We start from the raw sequence: 10,036 nt of genomic DNA, 5'->3' as shown, positions 1-10,036 counted from the left end.
TGAGAGAGAGCAATCTTGCACGCTTCATCACTTTGAGAGCCCGTGAGAGCGATGTAATATCTGCAGGGGCGGTGAAGTGAACAACAATTAATAATAAGTTCCCCCCATAAGCGATAAGCACTCTAACACCAGTGTCCTGAACCGTGAAATACGATAAGTAAACACAACAGCGTATGTAAACGAAAACAAAATCCTATTGTGTAAACCCTAGGGGGAGGGGAAACAACACAGCAAGAAGGAGAGCGAAGAAAAAATGAGGAACTGATATCCGATCATTTAAAATCCAAACTTTATTTGTCTGAATTGTGAGAAATACACCATCATCAATGCATTTTATACGGCAAACAGTACACAACAAAGCCACGGGACACTGACATAGTAGCATCATTTACAAACAAAGATAGAAATAATCACAGACTGATGCAAACTTGTAAAAAAAAAAGTCTATATTGAAAATAAAAAATGGACAGCTAGTCCTCAAAGTAATGCAAAAAGTACAACACTGCTGCATTTAAAGCCCTAAGGAAAATGACAGGATACATACCGACCAAAAGAGTCGTATTAACAACAAAGCACAATGCAAAACGCCCTCAGGAGTACAAGTACATGCTAAACAACGTATGTGGACTCACTCATTAGGCACCAGTTGCAGCTGTAACAGTACCTTGCCACTTTGCAAATCTAGGAGTAATTATTTTTTGTCATCATTTTCTTTTTTATTCCCCCGAGATAGCCTTACTGGTGGTTAATCAGTCAGAAAATATCGTGAATAGCAGTGTGGGTTTGTCCAGCAGCAAAAATAAATCAGATTGTATGCAATGTGAATTTGTACATGGCTGTGAATACCCTAACAGGCACTTTTCCTCACAAACAAGACAGCAGAAGCCTTCAAATAAAACAGAAAAACAGGTTAGAAAAGTGTTAACAAAGAGATTTGATGGTTGCATTTCAAGCACAGGAGGATGCTGTACCGTTCAATAATTGACCGAAAAACGAATGAATTACTATACATAACAAAAATCAGAAACATTGCAGTGCGTTTCAAAAACAGGTGGAATGTGTTGAAGTCAGTTGGTTTTCATTCAAGCGCAAAACTTGTGTTCCATAGTTTCGGAACGAATATGGCAAATTGATGATTATATTGAACTTATTGGATTTGCTGTCTAATATACATAGGATTTTTTTTTATAGTATACTTTTGTTTGCCTCAAAGAGGAGTGTAATTACCTCACACTTCAAGTCCTTCTTTCCAGTTAGTGTGTGGTGCTGAGACCTGGCAAGACCACTACCTCTCCATTCTGCAACTAGCAGCCTCATAGGCAGCACGAATCACTAAGTCTTATTTTAGATTGAGACACGAATTGCAAAATTGGGCCAAATACTAGCCCTCGCCATAACAGCAGACAGATATGGAGGGGCAATCATGACACATGTCTAAATATACTGGGCAAAAATGGAAAACAAATAGAGATTCTTTTTTTTTTTATTCTACTAGTCAGCCAGCTACCAACTGAATCCATATATTTATACCATAACCTTTCCTCCTCCTCATACTACTCTTCCTCTTCTTCTCCTTCTCCTACACCACCTCCTCTCCCGTCTTTTTGGCTTATCTTTGTGAAAAACTCTCACGCTGTTCTTTGCTTCTCATCGTATTCTCACATGAATAACGGCTATTCTCTCCTTGAATTACAACCTCCCTCTCCCCCACTATTGGCTCTCCCTCTCCCCACCATCAATATGCAATACCCACATACCTCCTTCACGAAACCCCTTCATCTCTGCTGCGCCTCCGACATGGGAAGGTGAAGTGAAGTCCAGCCTGGGAACTAGCACAATGCTAATTCTTTGTGTGTGTTTGTGTGTTAGTGTGTACATGTGGGTGATTTGTTAAATGGCTAACACTCATACTGTGCTTTAGCCCTTGTTTTTTTAAGCTAGCTCAGCCATACTTAAATGGCCTTTCTTGTGTCAAATAAACTCACAGCATGATTTGATAGACAAGCTCTGTGTCCAGTAGGCTCCCAGTGTGATTTGAATTACAAACTTTCTATCCAAAAGGCTCCCAGCAGAATTGAACAGACAAACCCTTTGTCCAATAGGCTCACAGTACGATGATGCCCTCATCGTAATAATTCCTGTAACTGTTACACTACAAGACCTAAGCAGAGATCAGACGAGCCAGTAATTATTTTTGACCATTCTTCCCTAAGGCTCGAGATGAAATTATTTTGTTAAGTTTGTCTTTCAATAACACACTGGGAGGTTGGACTTTTTCTCTTCTCACACTGGGAGGGGGGGCGGGGGGCTAATGAAACACGTGGCAACACCTTTCCCCTACACATGGTTCTGGTCTTCCCCCTCCGGCTCACTGGGAGCTCCGGCTATGTTTACTGCAGGGCTCCCCGGGGTGTTTGGTGGCTCCTCCATGGACCTCCACCTCCCTCTCCGTCCAGCTGGTCAGGCTGCCCTGCGCCACACGCCCACAGCGGGCCAGACCCGCCACCTGGACAGGGGTGAGCACACGGTCCCAAAGGCCCACCTGGGCCAGCTCCCCCACCAGCGCCTGGGTTGAGTCAAAACCCCCGCCCAGCGAGTCCTGGGGGTGGAGATTGTGGAGAATAGAGAGCTGGTTAGGGGAGTGTGTGAGTGTGTGTGTGTGTGTGGGGGGGGGGGGGGGGGGGGGGGGGGGGGGGTACCACCAATGGCAGTGTTGGTGGTGAGTGGGTCAGAGAAGTGGTGGTGGGGATGATAGTGGTGGAGGTGGTGGTGGTGGTGAGGTTGAGATAGCGGTGGTGGTAGTGGTAGGGAGCGTGAGGGTGAAAGAGAGAGGTGAAGTCTGTGAGGTTGTTGAGGCGGTGACTGTGGCAGTGTTGGTTGTAGTGTAAGAGTGTCAGTGGAAAGTCGGTGGAGTTTAGAGAAGGGGCTGGTGTAGGGGTGGCGGTGAACATGTTTGAGATAATTAGAGAGGCATAAAAGACTATTCGCAGAACTCTGATCTGAGATGAAGGGAAATGCTAAGGCTGCAGCTGCACACCACCGGCTATACACCCACACACACACACACACACACACACACACACACACACACACACACACACACACACACACACACACACACACACACACACACACACACACACACACACACACACACACACACACACACGCACACGCACACACTAAAGAGGTCCAGCCTCTAGCAAGTATGGTCTCCATGGCCATTTAATCTATCATCATAAACACATGCACGTATGTGACACTGAGTCATGCAGGGCATTCACAGGGCAATCACTCTCTATATTAATATATTTGGTTTATATTTCCAACATATTTCAACCGGCCAACTGCAGCAATAATGTTTTTGCAGTCCTCCTTTCATTGATTCATATTTTCAGTTAAATTATTCATTCAATTTTCTCATACACTCGTTCACCCGTTCACCCTCTTGCTCTTTCAAATCGATTAATCTCTCACACTGTTCAAACCTTTCACCGTTTCACTTATTCACCTCCTTAGTCTTTCACTCCTTCTGTCTCTCACTCGTTAACCCCCTCACTTTTACACTCCTTCACTCCACCTTTTCAACTTTCCCTCTCACGGCTGTTCGTTCTTCCCCCCTCCTCACCTGCTCCTGCCCCAGGACTAGCTGCCCCCCGGCCCGGAGGTGATGTCCAGGGGCCAGGCCGTGCCCCTCCCCCTTCAGCCTCCCTCCCTGGTAGGCCTGCCAAGCTCCGCCCTTCTGGCTCCAGCTCACACACATGTGCTGCCAGCTGCCTCGGGTAAGGTTCAACGGCAGCTGGGCCACCTGTGGGAGGGGAGGGAAGAATATGGATTGGGTTAAAACAGGGCGACTGGATAGAAAAGGGTTATCTTTGTCTATGTTTGGATATATTTGGATATATTTTTCTTCATTAAGGAGTAGGGGGTTATGGCATCTTGCTAAAGGGTGCCTATATGCTATAATTGGGGTTTAAACCCAGAAATTGAACTCAGCTCGGAGTCAAAACACCCTGGCTCTCCTGCCCCCTTATCATGATATATATTTCTATTTATGATATATTTTTTAAATTATTAGTTCATATTGCATTCTATATTTTGGTATGTAAGTTGCTACTTGTTGTTAACTAAGCCTTTTCTTGCTATATTTGGATGTATTATGACGTGACATCTGCTTTTTATGATGATGATGAGTATGATTGTGACATGGATCACAGTCACAATAATAACCACAACCACCAACAACAACAACAACAACAAAAGCAGCGTTTATGCCAACAATGATAGGTACAGATGAAGCCGTTGCCAGGGCAGGTATAATAGCCGTGGGACATTTTTCCACATCAAACGATTGGTTTAAAAGCCCTGACACACCAAACCGACGTCAAAGGACTACCCGCGATGAAGGCTGACTGTCTCGTCGCCTCCCTGTCGCCCCTGTGTTGGCAAAATAATTGCACTTAAACACACCGCAAAGACTACAGCCGACGGCCAACTAGTACATACGTTCTGATCCTACGTGAGAAGGATCAGAACGGCACCTCCTTTCAGAAGGTGCCGGTAGTCTGTGTTTGTCATGCAAAACTGGGACACCTGAACACCTAGGACTGTGGATGTAAACAGACGTGAAACAAGGCAGCGTTTGCCTACCATTTCACACAACTATCACTCAGAAGGTTTCATAATTTAGCACCTTGAAATATATGTGAACATGATGAATGATCAAAGGAGATGAAGTTGAAAATGAGACAATGTTTTTGTGCGTGCCCTGTTCAGAGAACAGCATGGCAAAGTCGTGAGTCTGCTTTGCTCAATTCCGTTTCAATTTTAAGGCACATGTTCGCTCAAGCTGAACAGCAAATCAGAACTATTCTCTCGTCGACCGCCTCCGCCCTTGATTAAAGATGCTTAATGGGTGGAAAAACAGCAGACAAGGGCCATAGAAAACAAGCAGAAACCCTGCACAAACTAGGGCCACGGACGCTCACCGATGGCCCTACGTCGACCGAGGGCTGTCCGTCGACACTGTGTTTCAAGGCCTCTCCATCTTTAAACCAGAGCTATGCAAAAGAGTATTCAATTCAGAAATCCTCCAAGTCATGGCATATCTGGAGAGCGCCTCGACCACAACTAAATAATCTCTTTCCTACCTCGCGGGCTTCTGCTTTGCATATGTATGAGGCAGGAGGATGTCCTGCCTCATGTAAATGTCCGCTTAGACGGCATGAGCAGTTTAGCTTGTCCGCTAAACTGTTTATTTATTCCATCTTTATGAAATATATCCTGCATATGAATTCTGCTCATGCAGCCGCATGCTGTTTTCTTTTTGAGAAATACTGTCGGAAACCATCGGTGTCGGAGTGTGCTGGTATTCATACACAATAGGTGGTAGTTATCAATGTCTAATCAGAACTAAGGATATTTGGGTGGAGGAAACCTTGCTAAAAATACATTCAGTTCCACTAATAGTAGGAACCATTCTGAGACAATGCCCATTCATCATCGCACGCATTAATTCATCATTCCCATGTTGTCAGACACACACACACACACACACACACACACACACACACACACACACACACACACACACACACACACACACACACACACACACACACACACACACACACACACACATTCTCTCTTTACCCCACAATACATAATTACAAGGCACATGATCAACGAGAGAACAATTCATGGATGATCAACTGGGATTTGGACTCATCTACTGGGATTTGAAAAACATAATTGGGCTCTTTTGATGATTCATGTGATTTTGGGTTTGCCTACGTTTCTTCACTGTTTCACTGGTCCACTAGTTGATTACTTTTCTTCTCATTGACTTTTTCATTCAGTCACTATTTCACAGATTCACTCATTCAAACACAGAAAGATTTTGGTCTTTCTTCTTTACTCATTCCCCCATTCACTATTTTACCCGCTCATTAATTCATACGTCATTCACATTCATTAATTCACAATTTCACTAATTAATTCACTCAATCAATAATTCACCCATTATTATTTTACACCGATTCACTGAATCACTTATTCATTCGTCCTCTAATCCCCGCCTTCATGGGTCCTCTCCCGCTACCTTGTCGTTGATGAGCAGCTCGAGGGCCGAGCGGGGACCCTGTAGGAGCACCAGCTCGTTGGGCTGCCCTGGGACAGCGTAGGACAGCGGGGTGCCCGCGGGCCCCCTCTCCTCCGTGGAGCGCAGCCACATGCAGGCGGTGATGGCCCTCAGCTGGGGCAGGCTGGCCCTTACCCGGGCATACATGTAGTTGGTCCGGGATGGGAACGATACCCGGAAGCCCTCTGGGAAGGACGGAGGTGACGAGGAGGAGCCTGGGGTTGGGGAGAGAGAGACGAAGAGGGAGGCAGGAACAGGAGGCGAGGGTGGGAAACGGAGATAAGAGAGGAGGTGTAATAAAGAAATGCAAGATGACGAGGTCACAGATTCCCTTGTTAAACTCGAGCTGTAGCTTAACTCTAACTTCCCTTGTTCAGTTCCACAGCCTGCACCCTCCATACACCCTCCTCTCCTCCTCCACCAACCTCTGATCTCTCTTCACATGTATATCTGATATAGTTTTTCCCCCACTTTCGGAATCTTTCTGATCTAGACTTTTTCAAATCTGAGGATAAATTACCCAGCAGCTCGAGGTATGAACTTCAACTAAGAAAAGACGTAAGAGTAATCTATGACTTTATGTTCTGACCTATAGCTCTGTGTCTAGCCTGAATAAATAATAACAGGAGTGTTCAACATGAGGGTTCAATATTTAATTCAGAAAGGAATGAAAGAGTTCAGTTTGATTCACTCTTTTCTCTCTCTTGCTTTCTCTTATAACCGTGACTTTTTTTGTTCGTCACTGGTCTGCGCAGCAATTCATTATTTACTTTATTCCTTAAAAAAATGCATTCAATTACTTACTTATTTAACAAGGGTACTCTTAACTTGGTGCTTTACTATTACTTTTCATCATTCAGAATGTAGATAACAGGAAACAGAATGTAGAATGTAGACAAGCCAAATTATTATATTCTTTCCCTCCGATGTGGCTGTGGTGGATATGATCGCTCTCTTCATCAATGCTCCTGTTGTCGTCCCCAGAAAACATTGGTTACACTCATATAAGTTCTGTTAATCATTTGGACTTGTTTGGAAATATTAAAGTGAGCTGCAGGCTTCCTGGTTCATGAATATAGTTCAGCCGGCCGGCTGTTAATTCATACTCTAATTCAGCAATTTATTGTAACAGTCAAGTCGTAAAAAATAGTATCATCCTTTTTTATTTTGTTGTAGTCTCTCTCTCTCTCTCTCTCTCTCTCTCTCTCTCTCTCTCTCTCTCTCTCTCTCTCTCTCTCTCTCTCTCTCTCTCTCTCTCTAACCCCCCTCCTCCCCCCTCACCGTGCTCCAGGCCTGCCAAGCGGAGGTGGAGCTGATGGAGGCCCTGGTCAATGTCATGGCGGTGCTTCTCTGTCTCCATCCTCAGGGCTTTCCTCTCTTTCTCCAGTAGCTCCACCTTCCTCTCCAGCTGACCCTCCAGGTCCTCCACAGCCCTGCGTCCTCCACCACCCACACCGTCGGCTCCTCCATGCCCAGTTACGGAGAGGGTCCCTGGGCTGTCGTCAACGACCGTTGCCCTGGAGCTGTTGGTGTCCGTTGTTTGGTTTTGGGGGAATGGGCCGATGTCTGACTGCAAGAAAGGTGGATCGTATTATAATAGTTATTAATCATAACTAATAAAACCTTGTACTTTTTCAAACCCCCAAAATAACTAATCTTAATTGTCTACGTAATGAATCTATAGTGAAAAGTCATAGTGATAGTTAGCGATCAGAGCTGAGCATCAATAAAACTTGTCTAATTAGGTCTTGCTGCCACATTTATTTAAGTGATTACCGTTAACCTCTCTGCCGTTGGATTTTCAATATGCCTTCAGATACAAGTTCAACTTTTTACCTTTTGACTTCGATTTATAAACTGGGCATTTAACAAGTGCTTACCCCAATGAATTGTGTATCATGCATATTTATGCCAACTACAAAACATCTAAATGGCTTTGATATTTTCTATTTAAAATCCCCAAACGCAACATAAATGCAAGGGTTGTTGTAACAGCTCTAAAAGTGTAGGTTGACTTTGGTTTCTGTCTTTGTCTGTCTTTGCACAAAAATAGGCTACCTTTGCTGCACCTTCAAATTGTGATGAAAAGTTATGAGTGAGACTTGCTAGTGAGTCTATTTTAGGGCTGAACACATAACACCTGTGATGATGAGGCTCTTTGGCATCAACAATACCTTTTTGTCAAGAATCTGTTGGCTGAAGAAGATTCTAAATCGTCCAATCTTTGAAAAACTTCGGCCCCTAAAACTTCAGACAATCTCCCCTACACAGTGATACTATACAGCGCCTGTTATTGTTATTGTGCATTTATATGAAATAGCACTACAGTATATACAGACATTCCCTTCAGGCAAACAGGAAGGCTTTCCTGCTTCAGGTGTTACAGGGAATTTAATTAACCCTCAACAGAGCCTATAGGATCCTGACATGTACAGGAAATTAACAAATCACAGAGTCTCTAAAGACAAGTACAGCCAACCTAGATGCGAGACTGACTAATGAATGCGACCGCTCTTAAGGTGAGCAATACTGTCTCCGGATGAGCTTTGTCTCAATTAACATCCCATAAATTATGCATCGGTAAAGACACCACAAGAAACTAATCAGTGATCGCCACGGGGCAGATCCACTGGGGGTATATAAAGAGAGGAGATTTCCTTTGCATGCTCCCACGCAAACAAACAAATGGCTTATTGATAGGCACACTGAAACACAGCTGATGAAAGGAGGAGAAGATGTAGACAGGGGATATTAAATCAATGGACTCAGCTTGTTCCCTATGCTTTTATATTGCCCAGTATCAACCACCAGACCCAACTTTGTATCCGGAGCCTATCTTGTGCGTCCCGTGTGTGTGTGTGTGTGTGTTTGTGTGTGTGTGTGTGTGTGTGTGTGTGTGTGTGTGTGTGTGTGTGTGTGTATGTGGTCAGAGTGCAAGAGTTAATATCATTGGTAATGCAGCATATCTGATGTGTACACATGAAGGTACTCATGGATTGCTAGTGAATGCAGTGTAAAAAGCTGCAAAGATCATTCTGAAGATCTCATATATACTGTGTATCTGTATATGACATGCGTCATATATGTTAACAATTGAACGGCCTTGTTTCAACATGCTTGTTGTAAGTCATAACTGTACATCTGCATTATTTGATTTCAGAATTTCTAGTAAGAACGCTTAAGAAATGTACTGTTTTCAATCCTCTGTTGCAGACATTCTTACTTCTTCCTTCCCATAGTATAACGGAGAAACATAGAGAAATAATATAAATAATCTTACCCAACCTGACAACAAATATGTGAGTGTCAGAGACAAATTCCAAGACTGAAATGTTAACAATAGGTGATGTGACCTGGATCAGCTTCATTATAGAATAATCATATCTGTATTCTTATATATAATCACTGTGTTCGGATGACCCCAGGCCCTCTCAGACGAGTGCTAAATAAATCCCAAACACACCATATGCGTTGGTGTAACGCGTAGCACTAAAGCAACAGACATGCCTGTCTAAATACAAAGCCCTGCAACACTTGAGTACCAACTCTTTCTGATTCCAGCAACAAAGACAGAAAAACAAAGCTTTCTCGAAACCTAAAATCTAGAGGTGCTTGCTGTTGTTGCTTGCTTGCTAATCTGCTGTCTTAGAGAAGGACTTCTGGGGTGGTGGGGGGGGAATGTGGTGCAGGCCGGAAACCCAAAACTGAAAAGGCTGGAGTTATTACGTTTTATTCCGGTTTCGTTGTGGATACATTCTACTGAAGAGAATCTCATCTCACGCATACGGATGAGGCCTGCAGAAAGGTATTTTAATGTTGTTGTTTTTCGACAGTTACCATTCTACACGGTGTTGATTTGAAACCTTTACAGACACTTTTTACCATTCACCCGTGCTG

The 10,036-nt window shown here is 43.9% G+C and overlaps 1 protein-coding gene across 1 annotated transcript in view; it reads right to left on the bottom strand.

Moving 5' to 3' along the window:
• Positions 1–272: 272 nt before the first annotated feature.
• The window catches only part of nptxra (neuronal pentraxin receptor a), a 12,784-nt gene continuing 3,020 nt past the window's right edge, over positions 273–10,036 (bottom strand). Inside the window, exons 2-5 of the mRNA XM_030349979.1 lie at positions 7,421–7,709; positions 6,101–6,354; positions 3,629–3,808; positions 273–2,599 (exon numbers count right to left, since the gene is read on the bottom strand). Of these exons, the coding sequence (XP_030205839.1) occupies positions 2,369–2,599; positions 3,629–3,808; positions 6,101–6,354; positions 7,421–7,709 (954 nt within the window). The 3' untranslated portion in view covers positions 273–2,368. The remainder of the gene's footprint in view (positions 2,600–3,628; positions 3,809–6,100; positions 6,355–7,420; positions 7,710–10,036) is intronic.

The sequence above is a fragment of the Gadus morhua genome, chromosome 2 (genome assembly GCF_902167405.1).
Source record: "Gadus morhua chromosome 2, gadMor3.0, whole genome shotgun sequence".
Lineage (NCBI taxonomy): Eukaryota > Metazoa > Chordata > Actinopteri > Gadiformes > Gadidae > Gadus > Gadus morhua.
This window is presented reverse-complemented; position numbering and strand designations above follow the sequence as displayed.